Genomic DNA, 19,691 nt, shown 5'->3' on the forward strand with positions numbered 1-19,691 from the left:
CTTCCAGGGTCTTGATTGAAAATCTCCTACAATGAGTACTTTGCTCTTTCCCAGGATTTCCTTTTAGGTCTTCTGAATTATGCCCAGGGGAAAGATGACAGTTCAACTAGTTGAACAATTTTCACATTTCAGTTGCTTTGCAGTAGAGAAGCCTTCTTAGTGCCTGATGCACCTCCTGGTTCCTCAAGGTATAGATGACAGGGTTGAAGATGGGCGTGACCACTGTGTAGAGCAGGGCAACAACCTTGCAGAGGAGCTGAGAATGGACAGCAGAAGGTGCAATGTACAAGACCATGAGTGTTCCGTAGAATGTGGACACCACAGCCAGGTGAGAGGAGCATGTGGAGAAAGCCTTTGTTCTTCTGGACCCAGAGGGAACTCTCAACACAGTCACCACAATCTGCATATAGGAGACCAGAACCAGACCAAAGGGGATAATCAGGAAGACAACAGAGAGAACAAATGTAGTCACCTGGGCCACTCCAGTATCTGAGCAGGCCAGGATCATCAAAGGTGAGAAATCACAATAAAAGTGGTCAATTTGGTTGGGGCCGCAGAATCTCAGCTGGGCCATCAGAGCAACAACTAGTCCATCTATCACGAAGCCAGACAGCCAGGCTGTGAGCACCAACCCCAGACACCATCGAGGCCCCATCAGGAGTGGGTATCGTAGGGGGTGACAGATTGCTAGGTATCGATCATATGCCATCACAGCCAGAAGAAAACACTCATCTGTAGCCAGAGAGCCAAAGACAAAGAACTGGAACAAGCAGCCAGCCATAGAGATGGCAGACTCCTGCAGGAAGCCCTCCAACATTTTGGGCACCACTGTGGAGGTATAGAGGATCTCAATGAAGGACAGGTTCACCAGAAAAAAATACATAGGTGTGTGAAGCCTCTGGGAGCTGACCACCACCACAACAATGAGCGTGTTCCCTGTGACGATGGAGGCGTAGATGATGGTGAGGATAGAAAAGAACAGGAGGTGAAGTCCAGGGACTTCATGGAAGCCAAGAAGTACAAACTCGCGGACAGTTTGGTTTCTTATGGAGATACTTTCCATGAATCATTCAGTTTTCAGTTTTCTTCTTGGCTTGACAGTAACTAGAGAAAATTTAGTGTGTCTCTGTTGTCTGTTGCAATTCTAAGATTGGTAGGGCTAAAACAAGATGCCAGAGTATGCAAAATGAGGATGGATTTTAGTCTTCACCTTTCCCTTCTTTAAATTATTACCACTATGGCTCATCCTTTCCCGAGTTCTTGATTTTTTTTTGGTTTTTTTCGAGACAGGGTTTCTCTGTGGCTTTGGAAGCTGTCCTGGAACTCGCTCGGTAGTCCAGGCTGGTCTCGAACTCACAGAGATCCGCCTGCATCTGCCTCCCGAGTGCTGGGATTAAAGGCGTGCGCCACCAACGCCCGGCTCCGAGTTCTTTAATGTAACATATTCCTAATGGCTCAGGAGAGCTTACCCATATTCAAATTTTCAATAAAAACCAAAACTTTGTGTAGTGACCACCATGCGTGTCCCTCAACAACAAATTTTTACCTTTCATAACCACAGCCAACACTGCTACTGAAAAAATTGAATATTGTGCTGGAATTCCATGGTAAAGGTTAGTCATTTTTACCTTAATAGCCTCTCTGGTCTCCATCATGTAGTCACTTACATCTCATCAATTCATTTACTTTCTTATCATTTCTTCATTCACATTCCACTCCCATGTGTGTACAATGGCCCACTAGGCAGCCTTCTTGTCTCTAGTTTTTAGAATCTTTTATCAGAATAACCTTCTGGAAGCACAGTTTCTTTAGTTGACTGGAGGTTTAGTTAAGGTGTAATAAGTGATGGTAAGAGGGAAGTGTAGGAGCTGTAGACACAGAAGGAAAAGAAATCCAGATTCAGGTTGTGGGGTAGAGGGTGTGGGAATAAAATTCAGGGAAGCTTCCTGAAGACAGTAGCTTTTAACTCACTGTCTTATCGGATACTGTCCTATATTAAGCTAAGTTTTGAAGGCCAAATAACAGCCAGAAGACAGTAGACTGAGCAGTATGAAGTGTGTAGATGCAAGGATGTGGAAATACAGAGGTTTGATGGAGCACAGTGATTCTGAACAGCTGTGGTGACCTTTGTATAGCAGGTAGGACTCCTTCGAATGCTAGCCAAGTGAAGTCTGGGTTTTATTACAGAGAGAATATGTAGGATGGTCTGGAGTAAAGGAGAATGGTTAAAGAGGAATCAAGAATAAGTCAGATGCATTTTCTCATACATTTTAAACTGTTTCTACTCTATCATAGTAATAAAAGTACATGTCATGTCATTTATTGTCCCAACCCGCAGGACATTCAACGTGGGTCTGGTGGACACCTAGGAGAAAGATGGAGGACAGGGGATACAAAGAACAGATGCCAAGACAGGATTCTGATCAAGGTGACAGCTTTATTTCATCACAAAGGAATTTATATAGGAGAAGTGAGGAAGAAAAGGGGGGAGGCGTACTTGCAGCTGCAGGGGCAAGAAGTCAGTGGGAGAGGTGGTCTGCTGCGTTGCCTGGCAACCTAATCTACAGGGCAAGAGGTCAGGGGTAGGACCTTCTATGATGTTTGCTAACCTGACAGCAGGGTCCCATCCTATCTATTACAATTTACTATTGTTCAGGCCTACCTCCTGAGGATGTTGTAGTTTTTCCAATTAAGCTAATCTTTAACTGACAGATAAACTGCAGGCCTGTTTCTTGGAATTTGCTTTATGTCAGAAGGGGTGGCAGGGTGGTCTTAGTGTCACGTCTTCTCTATGAGTATGTGATACAGCCTAGCTGACTGATGGCTGGAGGTCCCTGACAATTTATGACATGAAATTCAAGTAGTCTAATACAAGTGCTCTACAACAGCTGCCTAAGAAGGTGAAACAGAGTGACTCAGGGCCCAGAAGCTCAGGAGACTGCATGCTATTTAAGGCTTTGCCACAAGCCAAATCTGTATATTTCATGGAAGTATATTTTCTATTCCTGTGTAGCACTAGTGCTACATCCTCAGAGACAGAGAGGTACAGAAAGTTGCATGTCTCCCCCAGGGTCTCCTTAACTAACCACTTTTCATTCTTTAACAATTGTATACTGAGTATATAGAGGATATCATTTTAAACCTTGAGGATTCCCAGTCAAATAAAAACAGGCCATTTACTTCAAGGAGACTTATGTAATAGGCGCACACATCAGCAGATAATTGCAGCACACTGAGAGGAAGTCAGTGAATTAAACCCGAATGAAATAATTCTCAGAGAAGTGGCACTGAGTATCCTGCTATAGATATGAGGAATGTAAAGGAAGAAGAGAGTATTCTAGATAGGAAGCTATGGATAGATTCTGAGACAAGAATTGTCACAGCACATGAGGGTGCAAAGGAGGCTGCAGAGCTCAGTAGCCAAACGTGATCAAGAAGGAGCATCAAGAGCAGTGGTTCTCAACCTGTGGGTCATGTCCCCTTTGGTAGTCAAACAACTCTTTCACAGGGGTCGCATATCAGATATCCCGCATATCAGATATTTACATTAAGATTCATAACAGTAGCAAAATTACAGTTATGAAGAAGCAACAAAAATCATTTTACAGTTGGGGGTCACTACAAGTTGAGGAACTATAATAAAGGTCACAGCATTAGGAAGGTTGAGAGTAACTGATCTAAGAAGCAAATGAGTAACACAGATAGAAGGCTTCCAATGGAACATGACCCCCTCTGCTGGTCACAAACTGTATCTACAACTTTGTCCTCTTAACCTCAAAGCCTGATTGAGGGCTTCTGGACAGCAGAGTGGCATGGTGGCATGGTCAGATGAAATTGGACAGCATTTGGAAGGCCCAGATCCAAGATAAAGAGGAGAGACAGAGACAGAGACAGACCCCAGATCCAAGATAAAGAGGAAAGACAGAGACAGAGACAGACCCCAAATCTAAGATAAAGTGGAGAGAGAGAGAGAGAGAGAGAGAGAGAGAGAGAGAGAGAGAGAGAGAGAGAGAGAGAGAGAGAGAGCACTCACCCAGATGATAGTGAAACATAAAGACTGTTTTATCTTTATGATTTCCACTCTCCCAAAAGCGAGTTCATTCAGCACAGGCTTCTCTGGAATTTTCTGTATAAACCAGGCTGACCTCTGCCTCCCAAGTGCTGGAATTAAAAGCATGTATCACCACACCCTATAGGAGATAAAAATTTCAGTCTGCTATAGTGAACAATAAAATCTTACAACAAATGCCTAATATGTAAAGACTACAAAGAGGCTTTTGGTCTCTCTAGGTTAATGAAAATCTATTACTAATTAGAAGGGAAAGAATGTCAAAATCAACCTTGTAGCTTTTTTAAAGGGTCTATGAACTAAGTTGTCAAACTTTATACAGAAACAGGAGTTCACCTGGGAACTGAAGAAAGGGGTTTTCTGAAGACTTCAGAATGGCTGGATTTCCCAACTTCAGCTCCTTCATTTTTTAGCTCAACTTGAAATAATACAGGATCTTGATAAGAAATATCTCCCTTGCCACACTCCGTCTCTGAGCTGTCCTTTGTAATCGCCATGCCCTCTTCTAGCTCCCAAGCCATCCTTCCCTTTCACCGTGAGCCCTTTTATCACAACGGAAGGCTGGCAGAAAAGGCCCTTGAGAACAAATTATAGATTTACTGCAGAGCAACTTTAAATGAACAAGATGAAACATTCCACTGAGGCATTATTATTTATCATCATCATCATAATATCATCATCATTGTTATTATTTATTAATTAGAGAATTCCTGAATGATGGCTTGACATAAACTGGACCAGAAGCCAAAAGAGCTGCAGGAAACCTCCCTTTCCATCCCCTTAAGGAAAAATGCTCTGCACTCCCCAAGGCATCTCACCACCAACTCCCAATCCCTTTCCAGTAGCTCACCAACAAATTTACCTGACTCTGTAGGACCCTAACTGGCTGTAAATGGCAAAGGTGTATTACAATGGGAGGCATGAATGGAAATGTCATAATCTAGGAAAACCTAACAAAGAATCAAATGTTATATAGCTTATATAGGAACTCCCCAAAGTCAGTGTTGACGAAGGGTTTTGTTTTTGTCTTTCCAGAAGAATAACAGCATCCAACTAAGCAATCCAGAGACCACTGGACAAGTGAAACATCTGAATAAAAGGGACAATCATTAAAAGAAAATTTCCCAAGAAAAAGAGTAAATCAACCAAGTGGTATCACCCACCTCCAGCGGACTGGCCTGAAATCCCAGCTCAGAGCCCCAGACTAGGGCCAGAACCTAGGCCACCATCTTTGCCCGTATGGCTGCCCCTTCCCACCACATAACCATCACTGCTCTCCACAAACACACCTTGGAGTTGACTTCTGTTTTCTACCTAGCTAGTAATGTCACTAAGCTGACAAACACCACCCAAAGATCAGCTTCAGACTACAAACTTCTCAGGACATTCAAGTTGCTGAGTTCGTATGAGACTGACATGTGCATTCTACAGAACTATGAGCCCTCCAAAATTAATCACTAATTAAGAAAATGCTCTACAGGTTTGTCTACAGCCACATTTTAAGGGTATATTGCCTCAATTGAGGATCCCTCCTCTCAGATTACTCTAGCTTGTGTCAAGTTGACATAAAACTTGACAAACATAAAGAGAGGGCACAGTCTCTCTTTACAGAAATAGGAAAGTAACTAAGACTATTCTTGCCTGCTTTTCTTCCTTCATTCTTAGCCCTAGTGAATAATACCTTCATATATACACACCATTCTTGTTATTTTATTTCTCAAAAGTTATTAGAGCTGAAGAGGTGATGTGTTGATGACTGTTTTAATTTACTGTTGCTTAATTTTCATAATGGGCTTATCCATCTCTGTATATGTCTACAGATAGTATTCTGCTCTTAAGAGTGGTGCTGGAACCTGAGTTCAGGTTAGTGTCCGAGGGCCAGGATGAATCCTTAGCTGAGTACCCTGTGCTGCTATTCAATGACATGGCAATGTCTGAATCCAAGCTGCAACTGAGGGACTTGTCGGGGTAAGTGGCCCCACTGCAGCCAGGGTCTGTGCTGATGTCCAATTTGGGCACTCAAGATCAAGGACCAAGTTAGTGTCTCAGGGCCATACTGTCACTTGTGGCAGTGGTAACATCCAGACCCAGATGTTGCTAAGGAATGTTGGGGTCCATGGTCCTGCCATGGTTAGAGTCTGAGCAGAAGTCTGGGCCCTGCATTGCCACTAATGGTCACATAGAGGCCCAGGGCTGCGGTTTCAACCTGAGGCTTTGGTAGAGTCCTGGGATGACATGTCTGCCAGAACCATTCCCACCTGAGTGACCATTCCTCTCCCCCAGAGCTAGTGTCCTCTGAGACTAAGTTACTGCCAATGGCCATGTCTGGGTCCATGGTCCACCTGCTGCTGATGTCTGTGGTCAGTGGCACCTCAGGAGGCCTTAGGAATCAAGTGAGATGAAATCAGAGGGCTGTACAGAGCCAGACCAGCCCTTTGCTGCCCTGGGAAACATGGCCTTACCTCTCACTGCCTACTACAGCAAGAGAGCTGGCCCCTGCACTCAGGAGAGAGGGATCCCACCCCTCACAGGTGAGGATGAACCTACACTGAGGTCATGTATGTAGGTGAGTTGACTCTAACACCACATCCAAGGCAGGTGGCCCCAGTGGTTCAATCTGACCTGCCTGGCTAACACCCAGGCCCACAACTAGGCCTTGGATTGACCCACACTAGCATCTGCTAGTCCTGCTGGAGTTCTGGAAGGGACTGGTACTGTGGTACCATAACTGCAAGATCTCCAAGCCACAGGATACCCCAGAGGAGCACCAGTGAAGATCCAATGAGAATGAAGTACCGAAAAACAGAGAGAGGCCTTGAACCAGTCCAGTGACTCATTGCAATGGACAGTTGCCAGTCAAGTTGATGAGACAAAGAGCCATACTATATGACACACCAAAGCCTCCAATGCCACCAGGACAGATGAAGAGGTGATGGAGAGTCAGGAGAGAAGGAGAAGCAAAGATTTTTCTGTTTTGGTGTGATTTTGGTTTGTTTTGGTTTTGTTGCTGTGGTTGTTTTTGTTTACTTGCTTGCTTATTTTGTTTTATTTTCTTTCATGGGAGGGATGCAACAGGAATGAGGGGACCAGAATTAGGGTATATGATGTAAAACCCCCAAAGAGTCAAAAAATAAGTTAAAAAAAGAGTGGTGCTGAAGGCTAAGACTAGCAACCAGAGAACATAGGCTGAAAATTTAACCAGGGAAACACACACTCAGTTCATTGGGGAGAATGGTACCTTATTCCTACTATAAACTTGTCCCTATGGAATAATGCAAACACTTCAACTGAAAAATACAAGTGGTTTATTTTTAAACCCAACCAGGAACCTAATCCAGGGTGTACAAAACCAACACAGAAACAAGAGAACTCAAGAAGTCAATGGACAATTGCTTTTAAAATTTTCAGCCCATAGTAATGGATTCAAAAAAAGGGAAGAATTAGATGAAGTCCCAGACAAAGAATTCATAATAATGGTTATAAGAACGCTTAATGAACTCAAAGAAGGCATGAGTAAAGTCCTAAATGAGTTAAACGAGAACAAAAATAAACAGATGAATGGAATAAGAAAGACAATAGATGAAATGAAATACATTCAACAAAGAGGTACAAATACTGGGGAAAAGCAAATGAGAATTTTGGAAATAAAATCTCAATAAGTAAAATATAAATCTCAGTGGAAAGCCATATCAATAAGATGGGTCAAGTGACAGGAGGCACAGCGCAGCTTGAAGACAAGGAGGAATAATTAGAACAGTCAGACAATGGTAAACATGAAACAGTAATGAAATGCAAACAGAACGTGGAAGATCCTAGGATGCCATTAAAAGACCACATGTGTGAATTATGACCACAGAGGTGTGAGAATAATAATAATTACCAAGTTCAGAAACAGAAGACTACACTGCAACAGGTGGCATTTAGAAAGTGAAATGGATAAGCTTAGAAAAGAATTTCCTCAAATAGTTCTACAAGGATGTAAAACACAGAAATGTTAAACCCCAGCAGGGCAGATAACAGTTTGTTTTAACCTCCAGGATGTGTGTCCTCAACAGAACCTCCCCATGTCCTTTGGCCTCTGGGAATTGGGTCCTCATCTCCAGGACTGTTACAATGATGATTCTGGGCTGTATTTTCCATGTTGGTACAATGATAACTCCGCACTGTATTTCCCATGTGATTTATGATAAAATATGAGCAAGGAGGCTCCAGGCTTTAAGAGCACCTGTGAGTGTTTCTACTTCACAGTTGGGGCTGATCATAACTCAGAAACTCATGATTGCCACAAACTCTTTTTTTTCCAAGTCAGGATTTCTCTGTGTAACATCCATAACTGTCTTGGAACTAGCTTTCTGTAGACCAGACTGGCTTGGAACTCATAGAGATCCACCTGCCTCTGCTTCCCAAGTGCTGGGATTAAAGGCATGTGCCACCGCCACCACCTGGCTTTGTCACAAAATCTAATCCCAAAATCCTGAAATATCAAAATCTCTTCAGTCTAACATCCCTAAAAGTCATAAACATCATCGTATTTCAGGTAACTGTGAATATAAAGCTCCGTGCACACAATTGGCAGCCATACTGATGTGTGTTTACATGTTTTGCTTATTGACTAATGTCTTTATAAATATAGCATTCATAGTTGGTATATCTCTGTAAGCTTCATGAGCATGGCTGAGTTGAGTGCTGTGCATGTAAAACACTTTTGCCTATCTTGTGAGATAAAGCAGCCTATTTTCCCATGTATTATGTTCCTTCAATAAATACTTCTTTGAAAATATAAATAAATGACTTTAAAGTAAATTTTTTAATTCTTCCAGAATTACACTTTAGAGATTTAAATTTTTGTGATTATAACATTCAAAACTGTGTCTTTTGAGAGAGTGATACAAACTCCTTACTGGACATCACCTGTATAGTGTTTCCTGCTTGGGAAAATAGCCATTGATAAAGGCAGATGTTTCCTGGTGACTGGCTTATTTTCTGCAACATGGGTCCCTCATAAAGGGGATTTTCTTCAGGTCTCCAAGGGCCTGAGTCTCCCAGCATATTCTGCTTTCCAGTCAGGAGAGCCTCGAACACTCTTATGGGCTAAGGCACACTAAGAGTGGGATCTCAAGTAGATTTTATCTGTCAATATTTATCGCATTAGAAAGTACAATTATTGAAGCCCAGTCTAAGGGTGCATACCTAAATTCACAATGTTTGGAAGGTGGAGGCTTTGATCGGGGAAGAGTTCAAGATCACTCTCAGCTACATGAAGAATCTGTAGGCAGCCTGGGCTATATGAAACAAAAAGAGAAAAGAGGGAATTGGGGATAAATGATGGGGATGGACTACAAGAGAAAAGAAAGGAAGAGAGAGAAGGCTAAAGGGAGTCTAGCATTTTGCAAAAGTATAACTTAGGATGGACATCTGCAATTTTGGCAGCAAACACTGGCAAAGAAGCTCCCGGTCCCTCCTAGTTTGTTCAGTGGTGTGGTCGTGGTGAATTGTCTCAAAAGAATTAAGGGCAGTCTGGTTTATATAGGTCAACCAAGCCACATAGTGAGATAAATAAATGGGAATAAAATAAGGTAGAAACAAAACAAAACAAAAACTAATACCAAATCCTGGCCTTCACATGTAGACACATGAACACATATATACATGTATACTCACACACACAGTAAATTCACTATTCAACTATATCAATAAAGAATATATCAATAATAAGTAGAATTACTAGTTTTGTAGATGTAGTGACATCTACAGTAATAGAAAGGAGAAAATAAAAATGGGTGACCAGGGATAGTACAAGAGAGCAAAGAGAGAGACCCATAAGCCTTGAGGCTTTCTGTGAAACATTCTCATAGGTTGGCCTCTGCTTCTTGCCATCTAAGGAACAGACTCCAAAATAACATTAATTAGTTGTATGAGGCTCTCCCAGTTGGAAAGCAGAGCGTACTGGGAGACTCAGATCCTCGGAGACCTGAAGAAAATCCTCCCAATGAGGGCCCCATGCTGCAGAAGGAGGAACAAAGTAAGCCAGTCACCGGGCACTACCTGCCTTTATCAATGGCTATTTTCCCAAGTAGGAAAACACTATACGGATGTTGTCCAGAAAAATGCTGCAAGATCCAGGATGAAATAAAGCAAGAGCTGACCTGCAACAGGACCAATGGTGGGCTCCAATGAGCATTTATATTTTTGCATAGCGTTTGAATTTATGTATCTGGTTAAGTTTATCTTTTTAGGTGTCTATATTTTTATTACATGCAGTCACTTCCAGTGTTATTTGTAATGATGTTTGTATATGTCCATATATGTGATACATCTGTGACCTTGAATGAATCTGGCTTCTGTGGTTATTAACTTACATTTCTGTGCTCAGATTCAAAGGTGTAACATGTTAGTATAGCATCCATGAGGTTTGTGCACAGAATATGGGGAGTTTTGCGTGTATTGTGATTAAAAGGATGAGTCTGAACGCACCAAGATGCAAATATGAGCAACTGAAGAAGGCCTCGTATTCCTCTGCATTTTTATTACAGAGATTGTCACTCCTCTTGACTAGCTAATAGCTTTATTTCCTGCAGCTGCTTGAAAGAGATGATTATTTTGAGACTTTCTTACCAACTGGAGACTGTGAACTCTATCTGAGGTCAGATGATAGCAAATAAAGAGGGGCTGATGGAAGGGGTAAAAATGGACCAGAGAAGAGACAGGCTGAGAGGAAAAAAAGAGAAACGTGTTGGAGAAGAAAAGATAAAGGATTCAGAGGTTGAACAGGACAGGGAATCCCCTTGACTTGGAATAAGATCTCCCCTCCCCAAATACGGATCAAATTCAGGTTCATCTGGGAAGTAAATGTCCACCCCAGCAAAGATAGGAGATGGAGAAGCTGGATATGGTGGCTACTTACTGCAATCCCAGTGCTCCCGCCGAAACTGAGGCAGGTGCATGGAGATGAATTGGAGACCAATTTGGAACACAGTGAATTCTAGGCCATCCTCGCATATAATTAAAAACCTGAAATAATAGGGAGAATGAGAGAGAGGGCAGAACAATCAGGAGCCAGAGCAGAAGAATCTAAATTCAGTGTGTACCTCTGAGGGTGGGCACGGCACAGAGATCAAAGACAAATACACACCCATCGCGTTCTTAGGGTGACCAGGGTGTAACATGGGCTTGTGCATGGATACCTCACTTCAAAAGCCCTGATGGCTTAAGAAAAAAAGGAGTCCCCTCCCCTACAGGCTGTGGTAGATGGGTACCAACGCCTCCCTGGTGACTGAGTTCGTGCTGGTGGGTTTCTCGCGTCTGGTCCACCTGCAGGGCCTCCTCTTCTCCCTCTTCCTGGCTGTCTACCTGCTCACGGTAGCCGGCAATCTCCTCATCGTGGCGCTAGTCTCCACAGACGCAGCGCTGCAGTCCCCCATGTATTTCTTCCTCTGCATCCTCTCAGCCCTGGAGATCTGCTACACGTCGGTTACCGTCCCCTTGCTGCTGCACCATCTGCTCACTGGCCGGCGCCACATCCCACGCTCCGGCTGCGCTCTGCAGATGTTCTTCTTCCTGTTCTTTGGTGCCACCGAGTGCTGCCTGCTGGCTGCCATGGCCTACGACCGCTATGCCGCTATCTGTGAGCCTCTGCGCTACCAAATACTGCTCAGCAGGCGGGTGTGTGTGCAGCTCGCCGGTGCTGCGTGGGCTTGCGGGGCTCTAGTGGGGCTGGGCCACACCTCCTTCATCTTCTCCTTGCCCTTCTGTGGCCCCAACGCTGTCCCCCACTTCTTCTGTGAGATCCAGCCGGTGCTGCAGTTGGTATGTGGAGACACCTCGCTCAACGAGCTGCAGATTATCCTGGCTGCTGCCCTTATCATCTTGTGCCCCTTTGGCCTCATCCTTAGTTCCTATGGGCGGATCCTGGCCACTATCTTCCGCATTCCATCAGCTGCTGGTCGCCGCAAGGCCTTCTCTACCTGTTCCTCCCACCTGGTAGTGGTTTCTGTCTTCTATGGCACTGCGATTTTTATCTACATCCGCCCTAAGGCCAGCTACGACCCAGCCACGGACCCTCTGCTGTCCCTCTTCTATGCTGTAATCACCCCCATCCTCAATCCTGTCATCTACAGCCTGAGGAATGCGGATGTCAAGGCCGCACTAAAAAGAACTATCCAGAAAATGGGGCCCTCGGAGATTTGACAACGGGTGGGAGATGACTCCTGAACAGAACTTTAGATTCCAAATTACCAAGGATGAAAGGAGAGGAGACCTGGACACAGACTTACCTTTGAAGAGCTACTGATTCCCTTAACACCCACAGCTCTATTCTGCCTCCTATTGCAAAGGGTTGATTTTTACAAGTAGAACAATTTAACTAGAAACAAAGTTGCAGTTAACTAGAAGCAAAGTTGCAATGTAACTAGAAACAGAGTTCTCTTACAGAGCAATGGTTATCTGTCATTCAGACATGTTAGGAAAGGCCTTTATTTTCTGAGTTAGTAGGCTAGAACACACACACACACACACACACACACACACACACACACACACACATCTGTCCCTAGTAAAAGCAAAGCTCTTAAAAAGTGAAAGGGGGTCTGAAAAGCTTCATGGAGGTTAGACCTTATGGGCATTAATACACCATTGTGGCTGGAAGAATTGGTGTTAATACACTTGAATTTAAATATTTTGTTTGTGGGTTTGTTTTGTTTTGTTTGAGACAGTCTGATAGAGGTCTGACAGGTCTCACATTCATTATGTGGCCTAGTCTGGCCTTAAACTCCTGATTCTCTTTCCTCCACCCCCCAAGTGTTGCTATATTCAATAGTGCAGGTCATCATAGGTACCACCACACTTGGCTTGAATTCAAATCCTAATTCTTTCAACTAATTAGTTGTGCCATCATAAACAATGACATAATCTCTCTGCACTTTAAACTCCTTATCCATAAAGCTGAGACAACAAGAAAGTCAATTTCTCTGGGAGTGTGGAAGAACCCATGCTATGTGGGTATCTCTACAAATATTTTTAATGCTAAGTCAGACAGATTGGCACAGAAAGCAATGTCCATCTGGCAGCATGTGCAGGGGGAAGAAGGGTATTTTTGCATCAGTGGGGATGGTACCTGGGGAACCCAAAGGAAGGTAGAGAAAGATACCACACAACAAAGCTGCAGAAAAGGGTCCCTTGTGGTGACATATTAACATATGATTCATTAAAGCTTGCCTCAGGGTTCCGAAAGCAAAGCCAGCCACAAGCCATAGAAACCAAGCACACACCTTTACTCCCAGCAGCCAGTAGCTAGGAGGTGGTGGTATACACCTTTAATCCTAGGATTCAGGGTTAAGAGATGGATGGATCTCTCCTGGTTCAAGGCCACCCAGGGATACAAGAGATTGATTCAGCCTAACAGATCCCATGCCTTTAATCCCAGCACTAGAAGGTTAGAAAAGATAGAATCAGGGACTTCAGTAGTCAGTATCAGGCATTCATTCTCCAGCCATGGTGAGGAGAGGTTACACTCTGAGGCTTGGTGAGAACTCATGGAGACAGGATCAGCCCCCTTCAGCTTAAGGTAGCTGTAAGAAGCTGGTGGTCACTGCTTTGATTTTCCGATATTCAGCTTGAAGATTGAACCTCAATATCAGTCTCTGGGTCATTTATTAATTCATGTTACAGCCCCCTCCCAGTAAGACAAGCCAAAGCCATCCAGGACACTGAAGATGAATAGAGTATCCATGAAATACAATAGTTTGTGGAAAGCAGAGTTCTGGTGACACAAGTCCACAACCCCAGTGTTTGGGAGACTGAGGCAGAAGGAATATTGCAAGTTCCAGGCCAGTCTAGGCTATAGAGTAAAACCCTGTCCCAAAAAATAAGAGTCTCCCAGAGGACACATTAATTAAGAATTCACTAATAATTAAAATGCATAAAGTATGGAGAGAGAGAGAGGAGAGAGAGAGAGAGAGAGTAATCAGAATGCATTATATACAGGAATAAAATTGTCAAAGATTAAAGTTAATTAAAATGTAAAATAAAAATAAAATCCACATGATTTTTATTATTACCAACACTTAAAACTTTGCCAGCACCTCCTCATTATCTTCTATGTGCTTGTTGTTCTCCTTACTCTGTGGTGAAAACTGAGTAAACACAGGTGATGATTTTGTTTAGACAGTCCTTGTTTGGAGAGGGAAATGCTAATTCCCATGAAAATGTCACCAAATAATATGGCACTGAGGTGCTGCCTCAGTTAGAAAGTATTTGCATAGCAAGCCCAAAGCTCTGTATCAATCCTGAGAACTAAAGAAAAAAATTACATGTATGTGGTTATTCCGCTAGCTCTGGGGAAGTGCTAGCAGTAAGTGAAATCTTTATCTTGTAGCCATCAGAGTGTTAACAAAGAGGAAAGACAGCACAGAAGAGCTACCTGAAGGATTTGCAGCATGGCTTTTCCTCTGATCCCTGGAATTCTTATCCCCAGGGTAAAGCCCGACCAGCAGGACTGCACATTTAAAACCACCTCCTGGCTACCTCCACCTTCACTTCCTCCAGAGGTCTCCCTAGCTAACGTATACTTCAGCAATTTTCCATTGATTTCCACTGTGGAAGATCACAAGAGGCAGCTTTATGAAACTCATAGGAAAACTTACCCCACATATCCATGATAGGAACAGCAGTGATCATCTTGTCATATCAGCAATACCTTCTTTTTTGAGACCGAGTCTCGCTGTATAACTAAGGTTGGTCTTGCACTCACAGCTCTTGAGTGCTGGGATTGAAGACAAAGCCAATACACCCTACTAACAATAACTTTTTCTCATCTTTTATGGAGTTACCATCGACATGTAGTAAATTGTATATATTTAAATGTATATAAGTACTGACATATGAAGGCATCCTGAATCCATTGGCACAGCCATTAAACAACATATATGTCCCTCAAATGTTTCCTCATGACCCTCTGCAGTATCTCCCTTTCAGCCTTCTCTGCAATCTTTATTCCCAAACCACCTTTTATCTGCATTCCATCATTACTGATCAGTTTTGTCTTTCCTAGAGTTTTAAGTAAATGGACTTTTTGGCCTGACTACTTTAATCCAATATAATTGGGTTCACCCATGCTATAGTGTATAACAACTGACTCGTATTCATTTCTGAGTAGTGTCAAATTATGTAAGACCTCGATTTATTCCCCTACCTGCTGGTGAAAATGTTGCATATGCCCACTTTTTTACTCTTACATATGAAATATTTTTGAACATTTATAATTATGTATGTGATCATCATTCTCGATGTATCCAGTTGCATACACATAGATGTACAATGCATATATCACGTGAAAACGGGAGTTGGTTTTGAGTGGGGAAAGCCCTAGGTTGAGGGTTGAGACCTGGGGACTGGAAAGGTGGCTCAGCAGGTGAGGGCACTTGTCACCAAGCATGAAGACCTGATTTTAATCCCCAGAAACCACAAGGTAGAACCAACTCCCACAAGCTGTCTTCTGACTTTGAGCACATGTATGCTCACAAAAATGCACACATGTGCACACAGAACAAGTTCTTGAAGTTAAGAGTGAAGACTTGGAGGCAGGTACAGGGACTCACACTTGCAATCTCAGCATTCAGAGTAATGAAGCAGGAGAATTGTCTTTAACACCAGGCTAGCTCAGGCTGTATGAAACCCTGTTTCTGGGGGGAAAGAAAGCAATGAGAAAGGGCTGAAACCCTAGCTATAAGGTTCACTGTTACAAAGTTTCAAATGACCTAGAGTAAATACCACCTGCCACCTTTCTGGTTGTCAATTTCCTGATAAACAAACAGAAGTCTGAATTAAATGTGCTGTGCTAGGTAGGCTAGGAATCTACGGCTCTGTGTTTGGCACCCTGAGTATCCTCTGCTTCCTGTAGCTGAATCTTTCTCAAAGAACAAAATCAGAGTGTGGTGAAATGATCCTTCTCCACCATCACTACCAAAGGATCTTGGGCTCCATCAGTCCTGAGCCGAATTTAAGTTATGTCCACTTGACTCCATGGTAAACACCAGTCATAATAGGTAACATAGTTCTAAATTCATTAATTCTAATCCCAGGCGGGAATGGAGGCAAGGAGAAGGGTTTCTGTTTCTTATGTTCCCATAGTCTTCCAGCATGATGAACTTGTCAATGATGAACATTGACAAGTTAAGATACAGGGAGATGCTGTCTTACAGCAACCAAGATGTACCAGAGTCGAGAGAACAAGAAATCAGATGACACCTTTTTTTTCAGAGTGCAGTGCGTTTCCTACCTATATCTCTCTCATGTCTGTGAGCAGCATCTAAGCATCCAACCTGGAATCTGGAAACCCCTCTGAGACAGCAGTCTCAGCTCAATGTCTGGGTGCTTCCCCCTCCCCACCTCAAGTGTAGCTCCTCAGCACAGGTGCTGTTAGAATGCAGCCTCCTGACATAGTAGGTCTACAAGGCAGGTGTGAGCACTAAATCATCAGCTCAGCTGTCTGATCAAGTGAGCAATACCCCTCCCAAAGACCCAGGAAAATCCTTCCCTTTGTATCACAGATCATGTTTTACTTTATTTAAGCTGTTCAAAAGATTAATTGCTTAAACCATTAGCTTGGGGGGGGGGAAGATCTGGAAAACAAGCATTACAATACTTTGGTCACAGACTGCTCCCCACCCCACCCCCAAGAAAATGAAAGCAGAAATGGTTTTTGCAAAGTTAGAGCTGAACCAAGTCCAGTTCTGCCCATGACCCCATTGCACCCAGTGAACAGGATAACGGTGATGGAGAGGCCTCGTGTCTCATCATTGTTTCCCAAGGTTCTTTTGAGCTTTTCTAATGACCTACAAGGGAAAGAGACAGTTTGAAAAATTGCCCTGCAGTGAGGCAGGCCATCTATCTCTTCAACAGTTTACACATGCTCCAACAGTATAATCACCTTTCACGAGGAGCAAAGTGGGAGCCTGTAATGGTTGAATCAATACTGTTGATGTGAAAGAAGAGCAGCAACATCAGCACCAGAGAACTTATACCTGCAAATCAGATAAAACTCTGACAGTTACTGCCCTGATCTTCAAGGAGCTCAAGAGAGTATTGAGGACCTGAGAACCGCAAAAGGTGTCGTTGCACGATGTAGCCACACGGTGGCAGCACGCGTCTACTGTACTGACGTCCAGCGGCAATGCATGCTGTGGTGGTATTTAAAAAGGAAGGGACTCTGTTCAGATATTGTTGGGCTCTTGAAATTTCAGGTGAGAGTTTTTGTAAACAGTCACTGTAAATGCATCCCAAAGACAGCACAGCATAGTGGGTTTGGTCCAAATAAGTCATCTAAGAGAAAAGGCCCTCTCCACGTTTAACAACGACACTTCTTCCTTCCAGTGGCTAGGCAAGTCGGGAAACAAACACTATAGAAGGAGTCCACGGGACCACGGGAAGAATTGCATTCTCAGGAAGACTGACCCCCAGATGAAAGGCTGAAGGACTGACTGACAGTTCACTCGGGCCTTATCACCACCTGAGACTCCCTCCACTGAAACTTGTTAAGTTCTGATGAAGAAGGCTTGGTGGCTCTTACAGCCCTCTCCAACTTACTCTTTCCTGTTTCTTGTCTGCCAAGTCTCACAGAAGGCAAGAAATGCTTCTGGTTTTGTTTTAATTCTCTGATCGCCTAGATGTTTTAAAAGAGCAAAATATTCTGTTCCAGGTTGGTATACATAGGAGTTGAGATTTATTTCAGGTAAAAAGACAGTGTAATAACGCTGGCCACCACAATAGGGGTTTGTTTGTTCTGAATCCCAACCAGAGTTCTTTGCTATAGGTTAGCCATAGGTTTCTAGAGAGGGTGGGTGATCTAAGGTAATATATGACTTTGCCACAGCTCATATATTATTTGGATTGCTTTATGCCAGAAGTCCAGAAGGCAGAGAATATAAGGACCAGAGCTATAACTCAAGGCTACCTGGAACTCATAAAGCAAGGATTGCCCTTGCTGAAGCAGAACAGTAGAGAGAAGGGGGACTGAGGCTACAGGGAAGTGTGACTAGATCACTCCAATATTGCCAAATCTTGTCTGTTTTTTCTTTCGGTCTCTTATATATACATACAATGTACTTTGAATTCATTCCCTTCCATTATTCCCTTTTATCCCCCCTCTTACCAAATCATTTTATTCTTTTTTCCAGTCTTTTTTTTTGTTTATTTACTTATTTAATGTATATGAGCGTTTTGTCTGCATGAATTGTGTATCACATGCTTGCCTCATGCTGGCAGAGGCCAAAAGAGGGTGTCAGATCAGATCCCCTAGGAATGGAGTTACAGACAGTTATGAGTCATCCTTTGGGTACTGGGAATACAACCCAGGTCCTCTGGAAGAGTTATTTCTCTAGCCTTCATGTCTTTTTCATGTGTGCATAGTTCATCACATTTAATTAAGGTCACTTGAATGAGCATAGGTAGGGGTTTACCACTTGAACAAGGACAACTTACCAGTGGCTACAGCATTATGGAATATGACTCCCCTCCTCTATCAACCATTAGGGGCCTATAACTTCTCAGGGTGGGGTGGTATCTATTGGAATGTTAATAGGCCCAGTCTTCTGCAGGCCCTGTTCAAGGAACCACCACTGCTGCAATTTTATGAGTGCAGCAACCATGTGATACCTAGAAAAGAGAATTTTACAGCATTTCCTTCCCTCCCAGTTGCTGGCTCTTAGATTCTTTTTATCCCTGAAATCTTCCTGAGCCTTAGAGAAAGGAAATATCGAAAAAAAAAAAACAACTACACTACATAGATTATCAGGCGGCTTTTGCCCCCCTGGCCTTTAAAGTCAGTTGTCAGGGTAAAGTGAAACCTCCCAGCCTGTCTGTAAGTTTTTCTCCAGCCACAATCAAACAAACGAGCATAGATAATGGATCAAATTAGGGTTTAATTGAAATACAGTAGTAATCTAACCAAGAGAATGGTAATTTAACCAAGAGAATACTAGAAAGTGAAAATATTGCTTAGAGTCTACAAAAGGTAATTATTACTTTTAAACTTTTTATTACATTTGCTTACTTGTGTGTGCAATGGTGGTGAGCACAAGGCACAGGAGTCAGTTCTCTCCTTCCACCATGTCAGTCAGATGTATGAAATTCAGATTGTTAGGGTGGTGGCAAGCATCTCTACCAATGAGTCTTTTCGACAGCCCCAAATAAGTAATTACAATGGCAGAAGGCAACCTGGGCTGGATGGAGAGAGACAGGAAGACATAGGTAGATGAGGAACTGTGGTAAATGTCCGGACCACTGAAGAAGGAAGTAGAAGAGGGTGGAGACGAGTTTTGATTTTTGTGGAAATTATTCACTAAGATGTATATAGCAAGAGTATAGAGTGGACCAAACACAATATATTCAAGAATAAACAGGTGCTGAAGGGATGGGGGGGTAACAGCAAACACAAGTGGTAGCAGGGGCCAATGTCCAGCTGAGGTGAGATCCATGTGAGGAACAATACCAGTAATCCCAGCGCTCAGCAGCTTGGGCTGTGTATTAAAATGCCGTTCCTTTTTCAAAAACAAAACAAAACAAAAACAAAAACTTAAATCTGCCTTAAATCTGCAGAGGCCCCAATAGATTAAGGCTGCTTTATGGA

General features: G+C 43.1%; 2 protein-coding genes across 2 annotated transcripts; one reads left to right on the plus strand and one right to left on the minus strand.

Moving 5' to 3' along the window:
* Positions 1-12: 12 nt before the first annotated feature.
* Positions 13-1,063, minus strand: LOC101824504 (olfactory receptor 11A1). The gene has a single exon (XM_005087204.2). It carries the CDS (start codon positions 1,061-1,063, stop codon positions 122-124), a length of 942 nt encoding a protein of 313 aa, XP_005087261.1. The 3' UTR covers positions 13-121.
* A 10,254-nt stretch (positions 1,064-11,317) lies between these two features.
* LOC101824235 (olfactory receptor 10C1) lies at positions 11,318-12,256 on the plus strand. Its single transcript, XM_005087203.1, has one exon. It carries the CDS (start codon positions 11,318-11,320, stop codon positions 12,254-12,256), a length of 939 nt encoding a protein of 312 aa, XP_005087260.1.
* Positions 12,257-19,691: the final 7,435 nt, after the last annotated feature.

The sequence above is a fragment of the Mesocricetus auratus genome, unplaced genomic scaffold (genome assembly GCF_017639785.1).
Source record: "Mesocricetus auratus isolate SY011 unplaced genomic scaffold, BCM_Maur_2.0 Super-Scaffold_100027, whole genome shotgun sequence".
Taxonomy (NCBI): Eukaryota; Metazoa; Chordata; class Mammalia; order Rodentia; family Cricetidae; genus Mesocricetus; species Mesocricetus auratus.